Raw genomic sequence first — 24,912 nt, forward strand, 5'->3', positions numbered from 1 at the left:
CGAGACATCTTCCTTGCAAGACAGATTTTCCATCTCACTCTGCAGGGTTTCCATCGTGGTGCCTGGTAGAGCAGGGCAGTACCTGCTTCTCTTTCCTCCTGTCTTATGACTCTTGGATACGATGGCTACCCTTCAGCATGGATGTCTCCCTCTTGTCCCTTGCTTGAATCCAGCTGCCCCTGATCCTACCTCCTCTTGCCCTGTGCTATCCAAATGTTTCATGGGGCAGAGTACTGGCACACGCAGGCATTTTCTTCTATTCCAGAGATAAGGAAAAACCCTGGCTAAAGGTACATCTGATAAAGAAAACTCTCGCCAGATCCATGTTCCCCCTTATCTAGTTGGTGAGACTGATTGAGAGAAAGCAGGTTGCCCGTGGCTTCCTCTTCCTTGGCATTTTGTGAGCCGGGCAAGGCATTCTGTGACTTCTCTGTTGCTTTTTTGGCTATATTTGCTCACCAGCAGAAGGCTCCCTCAGAACCGGCCGGTCTTCATTGCCTGATTAGCGATGAGCAGGCACCAAGCTTTGACAGCCACAGAGGGCACCCGGGGAAGAAGCCAGGACCCTCCAGAGGAAGTTGCATCATCATCCCCAGCACCCTGCCACAGGCTAAGCATTCACCAGGTTTCTTACACTGTCAGGTAAGGGGGAAATGGAGGCCTGAGTTTCCCTCCTTTCTTTACTCCTTCCAGCTGGGACTTTTCTTGGTTCTCTCCATGGGTAGACCCACTAAGAATGTGATAGGAGACCAAATGTGATGGAGAAGCAAAGGAATGCTGGGCTCCAGTCCTGCTCCCATTCCCTGGTCTCTAGGCTCTGGGATGTAGACAGTGCTATTGTAAAGTAGGTGGCTGATAGCCAAGGGTATGTGGAGGAGACATGTCAAGGGTTCCTCCTTAAATAGGCAGAGGAGTCTGGAGGAAAAAGGCAAGTGCAAATGGAGTCAAAGGAGTCTACCCCCTCTAGAAGAAGACTTGCTACCAAAGCTTGGGGCTGGGTGGAAGTGGCCAGTGATGCCACTGCTCCAATCTGAGCCAATCTCTGCCCACTCAAAGGGCGGCTTTCTCTGCTGGGCCAGGACTTGGAAGGCTACACATATATGCAAAACAATGAGGCTCAGTGACGATGCACAGGGACTGGGTGGGTGGGTGTGGGGGGGACCGAATTGGGTGTGCTACAGGAGGGAAGATAATTCTGAGATAAGGGGTGGAAACTGAAAACTTTGAGATGTCTCTGCCCATTCTTGGTACTAACTTGACCCCAACGTTGTTTCTTTTCAAGCAAGCATGTTGGACCTTGGTGGGATATTGGTTCATATTGGAAAAAATGGAGCAGACAGATCCTCAAAGACGTCTCTTTGTATGTTGAGAGTGGGCAGATCCTGGGGATTTTAGGAAGCTCTGGTAAGCTGGAAATGTCCTAAATGTCAAACCAAAAGTATGAAGAAGCATTAGGGGCTGTGATGTGGCTGGTGGTGAATAGCGGGATGAGGTAAAAGGTTGAAATTTACAACAGAAGGCGTTGGATTGGAGATCAGAAGAAAATTCCTGATTGTAAAGGGCCCAAGATAGTGTAATCTGGAAGATCTTTTGATAGATGGTCATTATTTTAAAAAGCTAAGCTTGACTCTGATCCACTCAGTGCTTAGTCTTTGGCTACATATAGGACTGATTCTCTGGTATTATATTTTATTTTACCAAGGGAAGTGGAGAAATCTTTAAAAAATTTTTTAAACAATATATTGTTATCTTTTGAAATGATTTAAATATAGTCTTACCTAGGGATAGGGGTGGGGGGCATGGATTAGAGAACCATATAAGTACACCCTTTTTTCTTTAATTTAAAAAAATATTTGATTGCTACTTATTTTTATTAATATCTTTGTCACAGTAAATGACTCCCATCTCCCATAGAACCCTCCCTAGTAACAAAGAGGGATAGTTAAGCAAAATGAACGACACATTGGCTATGTCTGATGATGTTTGCCTCATTCTACACCAGTATTTCACCTGTTCAGCAGAGGGAGGCTACTCTACTTTTTTGCCAGTCTTCTGAAGTCGATTGCCAAAGCTATCAGTCAGAAATATGATATATTTCAATGTTGTTGTTTTTTTATTATAGATTATAGATATAGATATTAATCTATAGATTATTTTCTTGGTTTTGCTTACTTTAATCTGAATCAGTTCATACAAATCTTTGGAAAAGTGTGGTCTCTGGACCACCAGTGGCCCACCAGGGACCTCCAAGAGGTCCATGGGTTGTTCTCCTGTAATATACATACATATAAATATATAATGTATATCTAATACATAGTGTGTATATCATGTATCTATATTTACACACATATTACAAGAGCATATTACATACATATTATAGGAGTATATTACATATATGTATAATACATTCATATCACATTTGTGTATATCCATATACATTATGTGTAAATGCCTATCTTTATCTTTATATTCTTACCATGAATTAATAACTCTACTTAATGGATGAATGAATGAATGAATGAATGAATAAAGCATATATTGAGTTCTTACTATGGGCAAAGCACTATGCTAAGTGCTGGGAATATAAGTAGATAATCACTACTGTCCTCTCTCAAGGAGCTCTTACACTGATTGGGGAAAACAGCATTTAGAAAAAAATTTGGCTGTGGAATGACTGGAAAGCTGTGGATGGCAAGGCCCTGGGGGACTTAACTTCCATAAGTATGTCAAATGACAGTGCAGAGGGATTGCAGGTTCTTCTCTAATGCTTGACCTCTGTCCAATGTTCAGGCTGGTGAGGGTGGAAAAGATGAAATACCAAGTTAGCTACAAGGTGTGGAATTTTTTGTTTTGGGGGTTTGTTTGGTTTTTTTTTTTGGTGAGGCAATTGGGGTTAAGTGACTTGCCTAGGGTCACACAGCTAGTAAGTGTTAAGTATCTGAGGCTAGATTTGAACTCAGGTCCTCCTGAATCCAGGGCCAGTGCTTTATCCACTGCGCCATCTAGCTGCCCCACCAAAGGGTTTTTTAAAAAAAGTTTTTACTAATATTTTTTGTTTCTTATATCACCATAGTTATCCCAAGTATCCTTCCTCTTCTCCCCATCTCCCCTACAAGAGCTATCTCACATGACAAATAGTACTTTTTTAGAGAGGAAAACTGAAAAGTATGAAAACATGTACAATGTGTAATACCTGTGGACCTCCCACCTCCTTGGAGGGGTAGTTTGAAGGTAATTTCTCATCTCTCTTCATTCGAGTTCCATTTGATCTTTATAATTTTGTTACATTTACTTTTAATTTCTTGGTAGTAGTTGTTCTTTCCTAGTACCTGTGTATGCTGTTTTCTTGGCTCTGCTGACTTTACTCTGCATCAGTTCATATAGAGCTCTCTATGCTTCTCTGTATACTTTACATTCATGTACTAGAATTTGTTTAGCCATTCCCCAATCAATGGACACCTACTTTGTTTCCAATTCTTTGCTATCAAAAAAAAAGGGCTGCTATGAATAATTTTTTCTTATTAATGGCTTTCTTGGGGTATAAGCCTACTTACTAATGGAGTATCTGGTTCAAAGAATATGGATATTTTTGTCACTTTATTTGCAAAATTCCAAATTGCTTTCCAAAATGGTTGTACCATTTTAAAGATTCACCGACAATGTATTCGTATGCTTATTCTTCCACAACTCTTCCAACATTGATTATTGCCATTTTTTGACATTTTTGCCCAATTCCAGGGTGTGAGGTAAACCTTCAGTGTTGTTTTGGTTTGCATTTCTATTATTATTAGTTATTTGGAGCATTTTTATATAGTTGTGAATATTTTGCAGTTCTTTTAAGAACTATTTGTTCATATCATTTGACTATAAAATTTATGTTAGGTAAAGGTTATTGGTCTCATATATATTTATTGTTTATATATCTTGGATACCAAATCCTCACCAGAGAAATTTGAAAGATCTTTCTCCATTTGACCACTTCTCTTCTTATCCTGGGTTCATTAATGTTGTTTATGCAGAAGCTTTTCAGTTTCAAGTAATCAAAGTAATCTGTTTTCATCTTTTTGTAACTGTCTTTATCTCTTCTTTGGTTTAGAATATATCTCCTGGGGGCAGTTAGGTGGTGCAGTGGATAAAGCACTGGCCTTGGATTCAGGAGGACCTTAGTTCAAATCTAGCCTCAGACACTTGACACTTAACTAGCTGTGTGACCTTGGGCAAGTCACTTAACCCTCATTGCCCTGAAAAAACAAAAACAAAGAATATATCTCCTATCAAGGGGCAGCTAGGTGGTGCAATGAATAGAGCACCGACCCTGGATTCAGGAGGAACTGAGTTCAAATCCAGTGTCAGACACTTGACACTTACTAGGTGTGTGACCCTGGGCAAGTCACTTAACCCTCATTGCCCTGAAAAAAAATTAAAAAAAAATTTTTTTTAAAGAATTCATTGCAGTATGTTGAATAAGATGTTGGTTTAAGCCTAACTTTTGTCAGACTACTTTCCAGTTTTTCTAGTAGTTTTTATCAAATAAGGAGTTTTTCCCTGGGTAATATATCTTTTCCACTTTATCAAACATTGGGTTATTGGGTTTTATTGTTTTGGAATTTCTGTTGTCTAGTATGTTCCACTGATCTATTTCTTCAGTATTTAGCCAATATCAGGTGGTTTTGATGACTGATGTTTTATAATATATTCTGAGATCTGGAAGTGCTATTTCCCCTTCATCCCTAATTCTTTAATAATGGCCTTTAATATTCTCAATCTTTTGTTTTTCCAAAGGAATTTTGTTATTTTTATCAAGTTCTGAAAATTATTCCCTTGGCAATTTGATTGATATAGCATTAAAAGTATAAATCAATTTTGATAGTGTTATCACTTTTATTATTTTGGCACAGCCCAGCCATGAGCACTGAAAATTCCTCTAGCTATTTAAGTTACTTTTTACCTCTTCAAGTAGTACTTTGTCACTGAATCTATACAAGTCTTTTGAGTGCTTTGGGAGGTTAATGCCCAGATATCTTATATGTTTTGTAGTTATTTGAAATGAGATTTCCCTTTCTATTATTGCTTCTTATATTTTGTTATTATGCAGAAATGTTGGTTTTTAAGGATTTATTTTGTAGCCTGCTACTTTGCTGAAAAAGCCATTGTCTCAATTAGTATATTTGTTGATTCCCTAGGATTTTCCAAGTGAGTTATCATATCATCAGCAGAGATAGCTTTATGTACCTGTCTATTTCTTTCTCTTGTCTTATTGCTATTGCTAGCATTTCCAGAAGTATATCAATTGTCGGGATCCTTATTTCACTTCTGTATTTTTATGATAATTTTAAAAGGCTCCACTTTGCCTACACGTTGTAGGGCCCTTTTTTTTTTGGTTTTGTTGTTTTGTTGAGGGCAGGGTTCATCCCTATATCCTTTAATGGACTTCATATGATGTCTTTCATAAAGCAAGATACTAAGTACATGTTGAATGATATCTCCCCCCTGAAGTTCTTCTCTCATTCTCTCTGCATTTCTGAGCTCACTGTTGGTTAGCAGCAGCCTCTTCGGTCTTTAAGCCCAAATGGGAGACATTATACCAGACATGCCTCCCCACCCTTCCCCCAACCCCATCTATGAGGGAGCCCCAAGAGGTTACTGCCTTTCCTCCACCATCTTCAAGGCCTAAAGAAAACAAAAGAAAAAATATGTTGGTTATCACAAACAAACTTCAGGCAAGTTTGTGGTAATAGTCCTCTTAGCAGCAGTTGGTACCTCTTATTATTTCAGGTCATGTAAAATTTGTAGCACCAAGTGTAGGCTTATAGACAGAACCAAACCTCTGTTTCAAATTGCTCACAAGCTAATATCCCACATCTTGCCACTGGCTCAGAAGGCAGTAATTTTAGTGCCCCTAGGCCTGACAGTCTAAAACTTAATAGAAGCATCTTAGTGAGTTGACTGAGGCTCAGAAAAGTTAAGTGACTTGCCCTTGATCAGCAGAGAAAGTAAGTGTTAGACGCAGGGTTTGAACCCCTGTCTTCCCTCAGTCCAGATATCTTCATTGTAATATGCAACCTCTTACTAATCCCTCTCCCATAAACCAATAACCAAACAAAAATGACCAATAAATAACTAGTGCTACTTACGTCATACATCAATTTAAGGTGTGCGATTTATTCTTGCAGTAGTCCTATGAGGTAGATAATACAAATATAATTATCCACAATTTACAGATCAGAAAACTGAGGCATAGAAAAGTTAGATAATTTTGCCAGTATCATACAACTAGTAAGTGTTAGGTCCAAGACTTTTAATTAAGAACCAACATTTAAAAAAACACTGGAAATCATATCCTTCCGCATACCATAGTCTGTCTACCAGTAAAAGAAAATAGCCTATGCCCTTAGTTCTGTTTGATATACGAGTCAGCAACAGAAATCAAGATGGGATCACTGGCCAATGCGGCTGAAGTGTCTTTGCATCAGGCAAGGGTTCAGGAGTTGTTGGAGGTGGAATGAAAAGATTTTTTTGGTTTTCTTTGGTTTTGGTTCATCTTGGTTGGCAATGAATTCTTATAGCAAATAACAAATGCAAATCCCCAGAAAGGAAATGGATGAGGGTGTTTCTTCACAGGCTCTGGAAAAACAACTTTGCTAGATGCCATTTCTGGAAGACTAAGACGCAAAGGAACCTTCCTTGGAGAAGTATGTGTGAATGGGAAGCAGTTGAAAAGAGAGCAATTTCAAGATTGCTTCTCCTATGCCCTACAGGTAAGGTTTCTGCCTTCTCTGATCCCAAACCCACAATGTATAGTAGTCAGGGCTGAAGAAGAACCCTGAAAACCTGATATCTTTCTTTTCTACCAGCTTAAATTCTAATACTTTTGTAACTACTCTTCTTAATGTACCATCTCAGAAAATACCTTTGCTAAATAGATAAATATGGTGGATTGTTAGGGGAAGGACACTACCGGGGGCTCATGAAAGAAGGTATTTGAAACCTAGCTCCTAGAGGGTCCTGGATAATTTATCTTTTCCACTTTATCAAACAGTGGGAACTAGGGAAGAAATCCTGGATGGCAGGAATTGTCATGTTTGTTTGTTTTTATATCTCCAGTGCTCAGTACAATTTCGGTCACATAGTAAGTGCTCAATAAATGCCTTTAACATTCATTTATTCATTCATTCCTCTTCCCTGCCACTGCTTTAGAATGAAACCTTGCTGAGTAACCTCACAGTACAAGAGACACTGTCCTATACTGCACTACTGGCCATTCGTGAGGGTTCCAAAGATTTCTTCCAAAAAAGGGTGAGTAACTCTTTCAGGGTCTTGGTAGAAAAGCTTCCCAGTGATGTTCAAGTGACCCAGCCTCAGGGAAATTTGCAGCTTGATTTCTCTAGGGAGAGTCTAAGAGCAGCAAGGTAAGTCAAGGATAAAGGTGGAGGCCTAGAGGCTTCAGCAACCCCACCTGGCATTTGCATGCCTTCTCTTCCTCCCTGCACATACCCACGTACCCCCACTTTACCTGCTCCTCAGTTTTAAAGACTCATAATGTCTAAAAAGAATACAAAATTCATTTCAGAGCTTCTACTCTGGTCATCCGCTTGCTTTAGTTCATACCCTCAGCTTGACCCTGATCTCACACTTGTTTGGAGGGCTGTCTCAACTATCGTGACTCCTTTTTTGCAAGGAGGAAGTCTCTAGAAATTACTCCTTGGAACTCTGTAGCAGGCCCAAAGGATGCACAGAAATGTGCATGAGCTTGGCATCACATAAAAAGAAGCAATGTGAGTAGATTCTGGGATCCTTCCTCTGAGAAAGCAAGAAAGAACCCATTTCAGACTGATTTGACTTCTGTTCCAATGGGGCCATTTACAATTTATTTTCTGTCCACCAGCCAGACTCAGTGTCTCCTTGACCCAAGAAAGACCACGTTTTATAGATGGAACAAGTGATGCTCTAGTGCCTAGCTTCTTAAACTGTGGGTCACATAACTGAATGAACCAAACCAACTTGGCAACATTAAAAGGTTAAGAAGCTTCATTATAGACCCATAAACCCAGGGTCACATAAACATTTCTCGGGTGAAAATGGGTAGTGAGTGGGATAAGTTTAAGAAGCCCTGCTCTAGTCTGGCATGAGCTTTATGTCTCTTGCAGGTGGAGGCAGTAATGGCAGAGATGAGTCTTAGCCATATTGCTAACAGGCTGATCGGGAAACAAGCCTCGGGGGGACTTTCTAGTGGAGAAAGGCGCCTGGTCTCCATTGCGGCCCAGCTTCTCCAGGATCCCAGTGAGTCCTCCCCAAGATCTCCCCAAGAGCAGGTTCCTGGAGGGTCTCTCAGGCTATTTCTAGTTACCACTGGTTCGAGTATGATACTTATGATATTCGATTACTGATGATTTCTCTAACTCCAATTTAAAATACATATTGTAGAGAAGACCACTGGACCTTGAGAGTTGTATTTCAGTGTTAAATTGGCAGGAAGTAGATTCAAAGAATCCTAAGTTTTGTATGGCCCAGATGCACAGGGATTTATTGTCCTCATTCTTGTCTTATCCTCAAATCTCCCAGCTGTGCCAAGGTTTTTTTTTTTGTTGTTGTTTTTTGGAGGGGAGGAGGGCTATGGAAGTGACTTTTTGTGGCAGGGATCAAGGTAAGAAGAAAAACCCAATGCAAATGGTATTCCTAATTCCCCCAGTCCACAATGAAGCCATTTGTTATTTTTTTTAATTAATAAAGTATTTTATTTTTTTCCGTTACATGTAAAGATAGTTCTCAACCTTTGTTTATACAAGCTTTATAATTTCAGATTTTCTCCCTCCCCCCTCCCTCCCCCCTCCCCTAGACAGCAGGTAATCTGATATAGGTTATATATATATATATATATATATATATACACATAATAACATTAATCCTATTTCTGCATTAGTCATGTTATAAGAGAAAAAAAATCAGAGCAATGATGGAAAACCTCAAAATAGAAAAAAAAACAACAGCATCAAAAACAAAAGAAATAGTATGGTTCATTTAGCATCTATACTCCGCAGTTCTTTTTTTTTTTTTCCTGGATTTGGAGATCCTCTTCCATCACGAGTCCCCTGGAAATCTTCTGTACCATTGCATTGGTGAGAAGAATATAGTCCATCACAGTAGCATCAACACTCAGTGTTGATGCTACTCTGTACAATGTTCTTCTAGTTCTGCTCATCTCACTCATCATCATCCCACGCAAGACCCTCCAGGTTTCTCTGAACTCCTCCTGCTCATCGTTTCTTATAGCACAATAGTATTCCATTGTATTCACATACCACAACTTGTCCAGCCATTCCCCAATTGATGGGCATCCCCTCAACTTCCAATTCCTTGCCACCACATAAAGAGCAGCTATAAATATTTTTGTACATGTGGGTCCCTTTCCCCTTTCCATGATTTCTTTGGGAAAAAGACCCAAAAGTGGTATTGCTGGGTCAAAGGGTATGCACAGCTTTATCGCCCTTTGGGCATAATTCCAAATTGCTCTCCAGAATGGTTGGATCAGTTCACAGCTCCACCAACAATGCATTAGTGTTCCAATTTTCCCACAGCTTCTCCAACATTTATTATTTTCCTTTTTTGTCATTTTAGCCAATCTGATAGGTGTCAGGTGGTACCTCAGAGTTGTTTTTATTTGCATCTCTCTAATCATTAGAGATTTAGAGCATTTTTTTCATATGGGAATAGATAGCTTTGGTTTCTTCATCAGAAAACTGCCTGTTCATATCCTTTGACCATTTCTCAATTGGGGAATGACTTGGGTTCTTATAAATTTGATTTAGTTCCCTATATATTTTAGAGATGAGGTCTTTATCAGAAGTACTGGCCATAAAAATTGTTTCCCAGCTTTCTGCCTCCCTTATAATTTTGGATGCATTGCTTCTGTTTGTACAAAAATTTTTTAATTTGCTATTTGTTATTTTGATGAGCACTATGGGAACCAGGCAGCAACCACCTTCTCTCATTGGTGAGTTTCTCAATTCTTCCAGCAAGAAAACCCATGAGTTGTAAGCCTCTGGTATTGCATTTCTATAACTCTGATCTATTCAAGCAATAGAAGAGCTTTTGGCTCTTCAACTGGTTCTTATCTATCAGAAGGAAAGGGCAAGAGAAACACAGTGAGTTTTCTTCATTCAGAAAAACTGACTCTCCAAAGAACCAGACTTACACATTCATTTAATTCTGCTGCATCTCAGGCTTATGAGCACGTAAAATTGTCCTGATATGAGGTTCTAGTCTTCATTAAAGTTGCCTGCAGGTTATAAAAAAGCAGGTGATGGTTAAAAAAACCTTTTTTTTTTTTTAAAGAAAACCAGTCTCTCACCTCTCAGCTCTTCAAAATCAACTTGTCTAATAATAGGTTTATAGACCTAGAGCTGGAATGGAACTTAGAGGATATGTAGCCCAACCCAGTCATTTTTTTTTTGGACAGGGCAATGAGGGTTAAGTGACTTGCCCAGGGTCACACAGCTAGTAAGTGTCAAGTGTCTGGGGCTGGATTTGAACTCAGGTCCTCCTGAATCCAGGGCTGGTATTTTATCCACTGTGCCACCTAGCTCCCCCCCAACCCAGTCATTTTTTTAACAAATATTTTATTGTTATCAGTTTTAATTTCTTCTTTTTTTATTTTTGTGGGGAAATGAGGGTTAATTGACTTGCCCAGGGTCACACAGCTGGTGAGTGTCAAGTGTCTGGGGCTGGATTTGAACTCAGGTCCTCTTGAATCCAGGGCTGGTATTTTATCCACTGTGCCACCTAGCTCCCCCCCAACCCAGTCATTTTTTTTAACAAATATTTTATTGTTATCAGTTTTAATTTCTTCTTTTTTTATTTTTGTGGGGAAATGAGGGTTAATTGACTTGCCCAGGGTCACACAGCTGGTGAGTGTCAAGTGTCTGGGGCTGGATTTGGACTCAGGTCCTCTTGAATCCAGGGCTGATATTTTATCCACTGTGCCACCTAGCTCCCCCCCCCAACCGAGTCATTTTTTTAAATAAATATTTTATTGTTATCAGTTTTAATTTCTTCTTTTTTTCTTTTTGTGGGGAAATGAGGGTTAAGTGACTTGCCCAGGGTCACACAGCTAGTAAGTGTCAAGTGTCTGAGACCAGATTTGAATGCTGGTCCTTCTGAATCCAGGGCTAGTGCTCAATCCACTACGCCACCTAGCTGCCCCCAATGCAGTCATTTTTAAGACCCAGAATGGTTACATGACTTGCCCGTGTTACATAGGTAGTTCTATGGGTTACTAAGCACCATTTGTGGTTCCGAATCTCCTGCACAGGTGACTGATACAAAGTCTTTCTCACACTGCTCTCTCCATCCCTGCCTCCTCCCACCTTAAAAAAAGCCCTCTCATTTGTTTAGCGTTTTTCAGTTTACAAAGCCATCTGCAGAGAATCTCCTATGACTAGAATCCAAAAAGGAAGTGGGGGCATTTTCAGGAAGGTCTGTCTCTTGGACCAACCGTCCAGGTTGGTTTCCATTCTCTTCATCTGGATATTTGTCTGATTTATTTCTTCGAGTGGATCAAGAGAGTTCAGTCTGGAAGTTCCAACTTCTCCCCTCCTCACACCATCCCAAGACTAAGCCCTTGACTCTGAAATCTCCCTCTAGTCCATGCCTGGTCCCTTTCTGCCTACAGAAGTGATGCTGTTTGATGAGCCAACCACAGGACTGGACTGCATGACAGCAAACAGGATTGTAGTTCTGCTCTCTGCTCTGGCCCGTAGAAATCGGATTGTGATTCTCACCATCCACCAGCCCCGCTCAGAGCTGTTCCAGGTAAGGGACCTCATTTCTCTATTGGCCACTGGGGTGAGAATAACAGCTATTTGCTGCTCAGGATGTGGGCATCGTCGAGTCTGCTCCCCACCTACAACCCAACCCCAGATAGCTGGTTCACTGGCCTCCATATGAGACAGCAGCATCACAGGCGAGAACATGGTCACTGCTACACAAATTATCCCTCCCCGCTAATAGCTCCTGACATGTCCCACTGGTGCTATGAAGTCAGAAGAGTTAAGAGCAAACACCGTTAAGTAGTGGCAGCCAAAACTCTAAAGGATGATAACATATGGATGAAATCTGTAAGGGACTCATGAACTTATTTTTGCTAGTGACATCTTAGCATAATCAGACACTAACCCCAGTCTATTGTCCAACCAGCTGTTTGATAAGATTGCCATAATGAGCTGTGGAGAGTTGGTTTTCTGTGGGGCACCTGCGGAAATGATTGACTTCTTCAATGACTGCGACTATGCTTGTCCTGAGCACTCAAACCCGTTTGACTTTTATAGTAAGTTTCTCTTTTCTGCCATCCCATTACAAAGCCTGGTAACTGAAAGCATCACAAACTTCTAAAATGAGTCCCCTTTCTTCTTTGGTTCCTTCCCTTGCCTATCAAGGGCATGGATTGAGAACACCTATTTGACCATGATAATTATAGGGAGGGAACCTGACTAACTATATCTATCTTCAAGATAAAAGTGAGTCAGGGGAATCTGCCCCCATCAAGCCCTTTTTTTTTTTTTTTTTTTTTTTTTTGGTGAGGCAATTGGGGTTAAGTGACTTGCCCAGGGTCACACAACTAGTAAGTGTTAAGTGTCTGAGGCCAGATTTGAACTCAGGTCCTCCTGACTCCAGGGCCAGTGCTCTATCCACTGCGCCACCTAGCTGCCCCCAAGCCCTCATTTTAAGTGGAGAAAAGGAAAACTTCTATGAACCAGAGGAGGACTTCAATGTCAGAGAGTAGAGAACAGGACTTTTTTATTCTTGTCTCAGCCTCTACCGTATGACAATATACAGTGAAGTGTTTGTCTTCTAGGAACGATGCCTCATTGTTGCCGGTGCTCATTAATATATTGCTGCAAATCTACTAGCCAAATGGCAGCCTCACTCCTGCATCATTTGGCCCTTTCAATTGACAAAGGACTAGCTTTGCATGGTAGCTAAGGGGTCTAGTTTTTAACTATGCCAGGATGGTACAACAGGGTAATGTTGGAGTGGAAAGATGACTGACTTAGGAATCAAGCAAGTGGGAAGTTCATTGGATCTAAGGGTCAGAGGACCTGGGTTCAAATCCTAGCTCCTCTCATTACTGCCTTTGTGAAATTACTTTGTATAATTACTCACTTCATGTGAACAATTAGGCAACTAGACTAGATATTCCTTTTAATAGACTCCAATTCTCAGGAGTCTATGACTCGCGCTCTAGTCCCAGGTCTTCCCGTGACTTTATTTGGAACCTTGGGCAAGTCAAATCAAATCATCATTTTCTGGCCATAGCTTCCTGATTTTTGAAATGTCATTTTGACTAGATGACTAATCTCCCAAACCCCTTTCAAACTAATATTTTATGAGTTTATGATCCAACTGTAGTACTTATGGTAACTCTACATGAAGATCCACTTGGCTATCTTCACTAAATAAAATCCTGAGTGGTTTGTACATTCATATGAATTATCTTGGACCTATTTTCCAATGAAAGATTTCTGAAATACTGATGTCTATGATGCAGATAGGACTAAAGCATTAAGATTTTACAATAGTAATCCTGATGGTATAAGATTTAGGAGCTGACTTTGTTTTGATTAGACGTGGAGAACCATTCATTATATACTATGTTCATAGTAGATAAATTTAATTTAGAGAAACATGCAAATATTGAAGTTGCTGATTTCTTCTTGGGAAAATTCCAGTGGATCTGGCATCAGTAGATACCCAAAGTAAAGAACGTGAAGTAGGAACCTACAAGAGAGTGCAGTTGATTGGATCTGCCTATAAAGCTTCAGTAATTTATCAACAAACTTTAGAGAATATAAAACAAGTAAGACATCTGAAATCATTGCCACCAGTTCCTTTTAAAACCAAGGATTCTCCTGGAAGCCTCACCAAACTGGGAATCCTCTTGAGGTAAGAGCTCCACCAGAACCCACCAGATTTTAATAGAACTCACTTGCTAATACCTTGATGTTGGCATTTAAAATTTGTTGAGATAAAATTCCTTCCATACTCCCTTTGGTACCTGAATAGCGTTAAGACAGAAGAATTAAGAAATGTTTCCTTGGGCTTCCAGGAAAATAACAAAAAATTTGCTGAGAAATAAAATGGCAGTGTCTGTGCGACTCATTCAGAATTTGATCATGGCTTTGCCCCTGATGTTTTTTATCCTTCGACTGAAGAATGATGTGCTAGCGGGCGCCACCCAGGACCGAGTGGGCCTTCTGTACACCTGTATGGCAGGATTACCATACACTGGCATGCTCAACGCTATCACTTTCTGTAAGTATGCTGTAAGACCAACCTTACAAAGAGGAGGAAGGGGTAGGAAACTATGTGGTTGGTATGGTTTGAGGAAGGTCTTCCTTCCCCTAAAGAATCCTCCCAATTTCCATGGTGCAAAAACTCTAACAGTAAATAATGACCATTCCTTTGGAACTTAGTATTGTTCACTTTAGACTCCATTCTTAAAATACTGGGAGGTGTTAACAACTTACCAATGCCATAGCCTAATTATGAATTACACTATCAGATTTCTTAGGTCAGAGGGCATAATAAAAGGGACCCTTGGGCAGCATGGAAGTACTGGGAGCTTTTAAATGAGAGTAAGGAGGGGGCAGCTAGGTGGTGCAGTGGATAAAGCACCAGCCCTGGAGGACCTGAGTTCAAATCCAGCCCCAGACACTTGACACTAGCTGTATGACCCTGGGCAAGTCACTCAACCCTCACTGCCCTGCAAAAAAAAAAAAAAAATTACTTGCACAGCCTTGGCCTGCACCCTATCAAACTTTTACATTCATATCAAGATTATTTTGAGGTAACTGCAGAGGGAATTTTAATATGGGTAGATAGCCGGACACTGAAAATAGAAACCTGATTTATTCAGAAATACAGGAATTTGAAGGAGTACCAAAAGATAGCCCTTTGGTTTAGCATGAACTCCTTATGGAGACAAACCTAGAAATAGGATCTAAAAACTGAGATGTAGTGACCACCTTGTGTTGCCAACCGTTGCTACACTCAAGATCTGCCATATCCTTTTTTTTTTTTTTTTGGCGGGGCAATGAGGGTTAAGTGACTTGTCCAGGGTCACATGGCTAGTAAGTATCAAGTGTCTGAGCCTGGATTTTGAACTCAGGTCACCCTGAATCCATGGTTGGTGCTTTATCCACTGCGACACCTAGCCGCCCCCTACCATATCCTATTAATGAGTGTGAGGATAAGCTATTTGGAATCTAGGCTGGGACATTATCCTGTTTTGGGGGTGGGGTTGTTTTTGTTGTTGTTGTTGTTTTTTAGGGAAAAACTGGGGTCTTGTCTTGTACTGTGTATATGTTTCTTGCTGAGCTAGGGAAATTGCTACTTCAAATTAGAAGAAAATAATGTGGATCACCAAATTATATTAAAATTCATGTTCTTTTTTTTTGGTTTTGTTTTGTTTTGTTTTTAGTGAGGCAATTGGGGTTAAGTGACTTGCCCAGGGTCACACAGCTAGTAAGTGTTAAGTGTCTGAGGCCGGATTTGAACTCAGGTCCTCCTGACTCCAGGGCTGGTGCTCTATCCACTGCGCCACCTAGCTGCCCCCTGATTCATGTTCTGTGCAGACAAATGCCACAATTCAGTGCTATTTTAGCGTTCTAGACACTGAAGAAACCTTAGTCCATTCTCAGTTTGCAGATGAAGAAACTGAGGTTCAGTTGAAAAGTGATTTGCTCAAGGTCACACACAGATAATAGATAAGTAGCAGTTCATACAGGTTTTGTGACTCCAAAGCCAGAAAATAGGTCCCCTCTAATCCTGCTCCTCAGCTCTGCCTTGTGTGAGGTCCAGAGATCCCTAATCTACCTTGGGCTCTGAGCACAGACAAGATGCCACTTGTCTACATCCCCCAACCTCATTTCTTCCCCAAAGGGAAAGGGCACGTGCACGTGCTTGAGGGAGCTCCTGCCTCATCTGCAATATCTTTCTCTGCCAGTCGTGGCACACCCTGAGCTCAGTTCAGCTTCAGCCTGTCCCTCTCCATTAGTTCTGGAGTGACTGACTTATGAAAACTACATTCCTTGTGCAGTTCCCGCTTTACGGGCCGTTAGTGACCAAGAGAGCCAAGATGGTTTATATCAGAAGTGGCAGATGCTGTTGGCTTACATCCTGCACATTCTTCCCTTCAGTATCCTCAGTGTGGTGATTTTCAGCAGCGTGATCTATTGGTAAGGACGCCAAAACCAAGGTCTTCGTGGTGGGTTTCACTCGCCCATAAAACAGGCTCAGTTCCTCACAAGTAAAATGGGAACAATAGCAGTGCCTACCTCACTGGGTTTGCCATTTCCTTCTCTGGCTTATTTTACAGATGAGGAAACTGAGGCAAGCAAACAGGGTGAAGTGACTTGCCCAGGGTCACACGGCTAGTAAGTGTCTGAGGCCAGATTTGAACTCAGGAAGAGAAATCTTCCTGATTCTAAGCCTGGCACTCTATCCATTGTGCCACCTAGCTGTCCTTTTCTTGACCAATACACTTTTTTTTTTTTTAGGTAATTGGGGCAATCCACTCTCCAAAGAGAAAGCTGCCTAAAAGCAAGGTTTGTCTTTACAGGAGCGTGGGCTTGTACCCCGAGGCGGCCAGATTTGGATATTTCTCTGCTGCTGTCTTTGTCCCCCATCTAGCTGGTGAACTTCTAACACTTGTGCTTCTTGGTGTGGTTCAGAACCCCAATATAGTCAACAGTGAAGTGGCATTGCTAAGTATCGCAGGTGTCCTTGTGGGGTCTGGATTTTTGAGGTAAGAAGTCTGATGGACAGATGATTTGTTGATCAATAGTAACGTAATAATTTGGGTGTGGCACCTAGACGTAGGTGTTCTTAACAACAAACTGATTTACTGATGATTGCAGAGAATATTGCCATAAGGCAGTTCTGGATATTGACAAAGATTCGATGTTTACTGCACTGTTTAGTCACTCTTGTTAGGAAAGTCGTTAACACATAATTATTCAGATACAGGTCTGACCCAACATCTTCCTCTTTTTCATTTGAACCAAAGAGCCAATTTGAAATGGGTTCAAATTTACTTATTTGAAACCAATTCCCTTTTTCTGGGAGTTCCCAACTGGGCAACATTTTCACTTTATTGGGTTTTTAGGAAAAGAGAGGCTATGATTGGCTTAGTTGTAGTATTAATGTTTAAGCAAAAAATACTTTAAAGTTCTTGCAGTAATTCATTTTCCCCTTCTATTTGCTGGTTATATAATTGAAACTAACTTATTTTGAAATGTAAATTTTATGATAGTTACTGACAGCAACTCATGGAAGATTAAACTGTTACCATAAAAATGAGTGGCCTAGACATTTAAGACTCTTTTCTTTACACTGATATTATACACATATTTAATAAATATTTGTTGTTAGAAGGCTTAAAGAGGTATTTTTAGCATGATGGAAAGTGCTCTTGGGTTTTTTTTTTGTAAGAGAAGCAGAATCTGATTTCTTAAATCTCTTTAAAGACTTTGAATTTTTTAAAAGAATTTTTAAAATAAAAAACCCTTTTAAGTAAGAGTACTTGTGATTTTATCTTTTGGTTTGGATGAAGATATGGCTGCTGACTGGTATTCTTATGAAGGACACAAAACTGGGGAAGATAGCTACCAAGCTTTATGACAGAGTAGGGATCCAAATGAATCTTGACAAGCTTGGAGGCCCATTGGCTGAACCCAACAAGATGCATGCAAACTACAACATGGGTCCCTCCAAATCAACTCTGTAAATACAAGATGGGGAGGTGTGGCTAAGGAAGCATGTAAAAAGGCAGGCCTTTATTTTTAGTGGCCTTTCCAGCTCAATGTAAGTCAACAATGAGATGTGGCAACCCCATATGCTAATTTTTAGGTTAGGCTGCCTTACTAGAAATATAATGTCAAAACAAGGGGCATGATAGTTCCACTGTACCCTACTCTGATGCCTATATCACGGCCTATTCTAGGTACCATATTTTAGTAAGGAAAAAGATAGCCTGTTACTATTCCAGGGAGGCCAACTATGATAGTGAAGGGCTTCTAAACTGTAATATATAGGTATTGACTGAAAGAACTGGAGAAAAACTTATTAATTAGGGGTGCCACCCAATGAATAGCTCTCCTTATTTGGTAGTGAGTTTTTCATAGCTCAGTATGCAGGTAGAGCCCAAGTAAACACTTGACAAGGTAGAAGAAAATGTATCAGACTGATGTGGAATAGATAACTCTGAGGTTTCTTTCAACCTTCTTTTGAAACATCTGTTGCATCATCTGCCCCTAGCTTTTCATTTCCGATGTTGACCACAGTGCCTTGCACACAGTAGGCACATAAAGAATTTGAATACCATCAAAAGCATTGTTCGATCCAGTCACCTGTTTAGAAACATTCATTGGCCCCTGATACCTACAGAATAAAGTTCTAGAGTTTTTGAGGGCAGGCAAGGTTATATTTTGTCTTTGAATCTCCAATACATAATAGGCACTTAAAGGCTGGTTGATGAGTGCAAGATTCTCTACAACTCTGGCCTCAGCCTACAACAAACCCTAATCAATTTTACTCGTAATAAAAATTCTATGCTAGAGTGAAACTAAACTGTTTGCAATTTCCTGGATATGCTTTAAACCCTCCTCTCTCCACACTCCTGTTGATGCTGGGCTCTCTGCCTGAAATGCCTTCCTGCCATGTTGTTGCTTTGCAAAATCTTACCCATCCTTCAAAACTCAGCTCAGGCACCACCTCAGTGAATCCTTTCCTGGTTATTTTGCTTAAAGTGACTCCCTCCCTCCTTCCCTCCTTCCTTCCTTTCCTTCCCTTTCTTTTTTTCTTTCCTTCCTTCCTCCCTCCCTCTTCCCCTCTCTCCTTTCCTCCCTCTTCCCCTCCCTCACTCCTTCTCTCCCTCTTTCCTTCCCTCCCTCCTTCCTTCCTTCTTTCTTTTCTTCTTTCCCTCCCTCCCTCCTTCCTTCCTCCCTTCCTCTTATAGTACTTTGTTTTGTCACTTTTTATTGTACTTATGTACATCTGTTCTACACTCATGCCTCTACTTCCTCTTCTCATTCACTTCCAAACCTTTGCAATCTGGCTTCTTATTCCATCACTCAATTTGACAGGACTCTATCCAAGGCAACCACTGACCAAATAATTAGTCAATACAATGGGTTTTTCTCAATCCTCATTCATCTTAACATCTCAACAGCACTTGCCACTGTTAACTTCTGTCTCTGGAATATTCTCTCCTCTCTGGGTTTTCATGATTTTTCTCTCTCTTGGTTCTCCTCCTACTCATGTGGCCACTTCTTTGCTAGATCATCATCCATGTTGCATCATTATGGGATTCAACCCTGGGTTTGAGAATAATACTAGCTAATATTTATATAGAGCAGTAAGGTTTGGAAAGTGCTTTACATAGATAACCTTTTTTTTTTGATCCTCACAACAACCCTGCAAGGTAGGTGCTTTTATTATCCCTAATTTAAAATTAGGAAACAGAAATAGACAGAGGTTAAGTAACTTGCCCAGGGTCACACAGCCAGGAAGTATCTGAGGCAAGATTCAAACTCAGGTACTTCTGACTCCCAAACTATTATTCTCTCCACTACTCCTGCTAGCTACATAGGAATAAGATACAAGAACAGATTTTTTAAATATAGAAGATTAGATTTTATATGGAAGTGATATTAGAAAAGGACCTAGCTTTCAAAGAGGAAGGCTAGCCAGACAGCCAAGATCCACTGCTGCTTCTCCATTCCCAGTGGGACTGCTTTGGTCTCTTATAACCTAATACCTGAATCACTTCAGTAGCCTTCCAAGCCCTATCCCTATATTTATTTTCCTACTTAAACCCAGCCTATGTAGATTCTAGCCTATATAGGATAGTCTGTATAGCCTGCTAGCTTATTCTTCCTACATAATTACTTTGGTGAGGCAATTGGGGTTAAGTGACTTGCTCAGGGTCACACAGCTAGTAAGTGTTAAGTGTCTGAGGCCGGATTTGAACTCAGGTCCTCCTGACTCCAGGGCCGGTGCTCTATCCACTGTACCACCTAGCTGCCCCCATAAATACTTTTAGGATGTCCCCAGAGAGATGCATGACCAAAAAAAGAAAAGATGAACCAAGCAGACAAGTGAGAGTGAAGGAGAACTGAAGGACAGACCATGGGTTCCTTTGGTATCCAATCAATGTCAAGATAACTAGAGGCAGGCACACATTAGGTGTGCCTCCTCCCCTTAAGTAGTATTTATGGGAGAACATGAACAAAAGTCATATGCATGGGAAGGCAAGAATGGATTGCAGTCTCCAGGGTTGAAGGGCATACCACCATGAGAGAGATCATAGATCCATTGAATTATCAGAATATCAGTCTGAGAACCTTTAATGATTTTTCCAGCTTAAAGTCCAAATGACCTAGTTTGCCATTTAAATCTAAAATCTCACCCCATAGGGTTTTGGGATAGAAGGTCCTTTGGTGATCATCTAGTTCAACTCTCTCATTTTGCAGATGGCAAGACTGATGTCCAGAAAAGTGATGTGAAATATTTGCTCATGGTCACAAGTAGCAAGTAGTGGTGCCAGGCCATCTGACTTCAAAGCCAATGCTCTTTCCATTGCTTCTACCTCCACTTTCACTCAATAAATACTCATTCTCCCTCTCTTTGTAGGCTAGTTTTTGCAATCTCCAATGCCACATTTAGTCACAAGTCCCACATACTTCTGGGAAAAGTCGGGGCTTATTAAAAATAATTTTGGGAGGGGCAGATAGATGGCACATTGGATAGACTACCAGCCCTGGAGTCAGGAGGCCCTGAGTTCAAACCCAGCTTTAGACACTTGACATTTACTAGCTATGTGACCGTGGGCAAATCACTTAACCCCACTTGCCTCAAAAATTATTATTTTTTTTTTGTAATTCATCAAATTATTCCATTTGGATTCAATTCTAGACCCAAATCAATGTTCATTTTCAGTGTTACTCAAGATATATATGCTGGTGGACAAGTTCTGGATGGTTGTTCATCCAACTGCATGCCCATCTCTGGACAATAGTAATTTTTTATGAATGTTATTTTTTTTAAGCATTATTTTTCTTTTTTTTTCTTTCTTTCTTTTTTTTTTTTAGTGAGGCAGTTGGGGTTAAGTGACTTGCCCAGGGTCACACAGCTAGTAAGTGTTAAGTGTCTGAGGCCAGATTTTAACTCAGGTCCTCCTGAATCCAGGGCCAGTGCTCTATCCACTGCGCCACCTAGCTGCCCCCGTTATTGTTCTTAATGAGTTTAGTTAAGCTAAACTCCTTTGAGTAGTCGTGGAACTAATCCCAAAAGCTCTGTTGTAGCCCATGTTTTTTTGTTTTTTGTTTTTTTTTTAAAGTGAGGCAATTGGGGTTAAGTGACTTGCCCAGGATCACACAGCCAGTAAGTGTTAAGTGTCTGAGGCTGGATTTGAACTCAGGTACTCCTGAATCCAGGGCTGGTGCTCTATCCACTGCGCCACCTAGCTGCCCCCCATAGCCCATGATTTGATGCAATTAACATTATTGTCACTTGAAAATAGGAGCATATGAATAGATAGAAATAACACAATCTGTATAATCCACAAATATCAATTGGACAGTTCAACATACTATATGATGTTAGGTAGAGATTATTTTCCAAAAAATGCACATATTTATATATATATATATATATATATATATATATATATATGTGTGTGTGTGTGTGTGTGTGTGTGTGTGTGTGTGTGTGTGTGTGTTTCTGTTTACCTATATGTATCAAAGACACCAAGAAAAAAATGAAAGAAAGTGAAAAATAGCATGCTTCAGTCTGTTCCATCAATATCAGTCCTTTCTTTGGAGGTGAATAGTATGTTTCATCAATAGGCCTTTGGGATTGTCTTGGATCATTGTATTGTTGAGAATAGTCAAGTCATTCACAGTTCTTCATCAAACAATATTGCTGTCTGTGTTTCATTTGTTTCCCTTTTAATCAAGTTTTCTTGTACAAAATGACAAATATTTTAATGTTTTACATAATCATACATGATTGTTTGCCGCCTCAGAGAGGGAGGAGGGAAAGAGGGATAAAAATTGGAACCCAAAGCTATAAATAAAAATATTTATTATTAAAAAAAAAAAAAAGACACCAAGGTCATGCACTGCATCCTGGGCCATGTCAGTTGTCTTGACTTTTGTCCTTCCATTGGGCTTTGATTGACTCAGGAAGAGTGAGGCTGGTAACTTTACACAACTCTGCCTCATTTAAATCCAATGTATGCACAAATCAAGACCACACTTTAAAATGAAGGACAGATAACGACAACAATATTCACAAGTACCTGACAATGAAACTAAGGCTTTCGATCCATTTATGCAGTGTTAAGTATGGGCTTTTCTTTTCATTTGTTGAGCATATAATCAGTCTGTTAATCTTAATCTTTTTTTTTCTTCTATTTCTTAAGGAATGCTAATGAAATGCCTGCTCCTTTAAAAATCCTCGGTTACTTTACATTTCAAAAATATGGCTCTGAGATTCTAATAGTCAATGAGTTTTATGGGCTGAATTTCACTTGTGGTAAGTCTACAATAGCACACTGTTCCGGTATTTTATTCTGTTCAACCAAAGGGAGAAGTGAGTTTTACGTTATTGCCTATCATGAGAACTAGATTTAAGACTATTTTTTAGGAATAAAAGACTTGTTTGCGATTGCCTCATGTTTCTTTTGGTTTACCTCCTGACAAAGGTCAATAGCTAGAAATTCCAGGATGCTTAGGGGATATTACCTTGCGTACAGGACAAACTGGAAACATTTAGGTATCATGGTGGGGCCGTAGTATACTCCAACCATTTGATTTCTGGAGGAAATCAATCCTAAAAAAATTCCGTTTGTTTCTTAGTGATAATGAGCATGCCAAAATCCTTGTTGCAGGTTTCTACTTTCTTTATTTGAATAGGGCAATCATGTAGGTGTTGAAGGAGTTTCTTTGCATTCTGTCAGGAATAGCTCAATTTTTGTTGTTTAATTGTTTTTCAATTATGTGTGATTCTCTGTGACCCCATTTGAGGTTTTCTCAGCAAAGATACTGGAGTGGTTTGCCATTTCCTTCTCCAGCTCATTTTACCACTGAGGAACTGAAACAAACAAGGTTAAGTGACTTGACCAGGGTCACACAGCTAGTAAGTGCCTGAGGCACTTACATAGTCACCAGTCCTGGTGCTCTATCCCCTAAGCCACATAGCTGCCCCCTAATAGCTCAATAGTTTACCACAAAAGAAACCTTACATGGTCTCATGTCTGTCAGTAAGGTTTCTGACCTTTGTGAATTTCTATTAGTTTATGTGCTTTGAAAACCTGTGTTAGACCATGACCTTCCCAAATGGCTCAGTGGAGGCCGGGTCTTAGGTCCTTGAATGTGAAGAAGCCTGTAACTGGGGGCAAAGGATTCAGCCTCCTTATCTTAAAAAGAGCTAAGGTAAATGGGAATATAAGCATCTATATAAGTCTCTAACACACTGTTACCCAGGTAACCAATCTACTTTTCCCAGGAGTATTCAATTTGGCATTCGTTCTTTTTCTTTTGTGTGTGTGTGTGTGTGTGTGTGTGTGTGTGTGTGTGTGTGTGTGTGGCAATGAGGGTTAAGTGACTTGCCCAGGGTCACAAAGCTAGTAAGTGTCAAGTGTCTGACAGCAACATTTGAACTCAGGTCCTCCTGACTCCAGGGCCAGTGCTTTATCCACTGCGCCACCTAGCTGCCCCCTGTTGTTTTTCTTAAACTGAAAGCTTTATAAAACAAAGTTGAACTAGTGTTGGCTGCAGCTATTAGAGACACTCATTTGGGGTAGTATAGTTATGTATAGAGTAGTATTCAGTAATTATTTAAAAATATTCACAGTTAGATCATCAATGATTTTAAGTAGTCCTCAGTACTACTTAAACCATGATACTTGGGGCAGCTAGGTGGCGCAGTGGATAAAGCACCGACCCTGGATTCAGGAGGACCTGAGTTCAAATCCGGCCTCAGACACTTAACACTTGCTAGCTGTGTGACCCTAGGCAAGTCACTTAACCCCAATTGCCTTACTAAAAAAAAAAACAAAAACCAAAAAACCATGATACTTATCAATGCTCTGGAGTTCACTTCAAAACAAAAGCAGCCCAAGCTTCTCCACTTGGAAACTAAGGCACCCAATATATCTTTATCATGATCTGATACAACAGAGCTTGACTTCCTGGCTATCTGCACTGTCCTGGGTGTCTAAAAAATTAGATTGATCAATTAGAGGTCTTAGCCCAGTGCTGAGGAGGCCAGCAGACATCTGACTAATACTTACGGATTGAATTATCCTGGTGAGTGCCACACCTGATGCTATCAATCTTTTCTCTGGCAGGTAGTTCAAATGGATCAGTAGGAAATCCACTCTGTCTCTTCAATCAAGGAAATATGTTCATTGAAAGAACCTGTCCAGGTGCACCCGAGAGATTCACAGCTAACTTTCTCATTTTATACGCATTTATCCCTGCACTTGTCTTTTTAGGAATAATTGTGTTCAAAGCACGAGATTACCTGATTAGTAGATAGTGACAAATGTCTCCGCTAAAAAAAAGAAAATGGAATTTCAACTTTTAGATAAGTAAGAGTGGTTCAAAACCCGAAGCCTGAAAATCTACAATATAAATATATCTAACAAATTTTCAAATGAGAATTCCATGAATTTCATTCTTGATGTCACTAGGGACCCTGGAGACTGTAATACAACTATCGTTACGTGGGCCTCTGACTGCTGGGAAGAGAGTTCCTGGCAGCCGTGATTCTACCCCATTAGGGTTTGCTGGGCATAGAAACTCTGACTCTGCTGTTCTGTGAAATGTAAATAAAAATAATTCATGGTGA

General features: G+C 40.3%; 2 protein-coding genes across 5 annotated transcripts in view; one reads left to right on the forward strand and one right to left on the reverse strand.

Moving 5' to 3' along the window:
- The window catches only part of ABCG8 (ATP binding cassette subfamily G member 8), a 46,945-nt gene extending 46,402 nt beyond the window's left edge, over positions 1-543 (reverse strand). For all 3 annotated transcript variants that reach the window (XM_043987256.1, XM_043987258.1, XM_043987255.1), the window contains exon 1: positions 1-543. In XM_043987256.1, the coding sequence (XP_043843191.1) occupies positions 1-54 (54 nt within the window). In that variant the 5' untranslated portion in view covers positions 55-543.
- Positions 400-24,912, forward strand: ABCG5 (ATP binding cassette subfamily G member 5). Of its 2 annotated transcripts, XM_043987259.1 has the most exons (13): positions 400-642; positions 1,283-1,404; positions 6,622-6,758; positions 7,198-7,296; positions 8,148-8,280; positions 11,669-11,808; positions 12,193-12,322; positions 13,725-13,938; positions 14,102-14,307; positions 16,094-16,232; positions 16,616-16,801; positions 22,481-22,593; positions 24,410-24,912. In XM_043987259.1, exons 1-13 carry the CDS (start codon positions 509-511, stop codon positions 24,598-24,600), a joined length of 1,944 nt encoding a protein of 647 aa, XP_043843194.1. In that variant the 5' UTR covers positions 400-508; the 3' UTR covers positions 24,601-24,912. The 2 variants fall into 2 exon arrangements, with proteins under 2 accessions (XP_043843194.1, XP_043843195.1); XM_043987260.1 differs by lacking the exons at positions 13,725-13,938; positions 14,102-14,307.

Source organism: Dromiciops gliroides, chromosome 2 (assembly GCF_019393635.1).
Source record: "Dromiciops gliroides isolate mDroGli1 chromosome 2, mDroGli1.pri, whole genome shotgun sequence".
In the NCBI taxonomy this organism is placed as follows: Eukaryota; Metazoa; Chordata; class Mammalia; order Microbiotheria; family Microbiotheriidae; genus Dromiciops; species Dromiciops gliroides.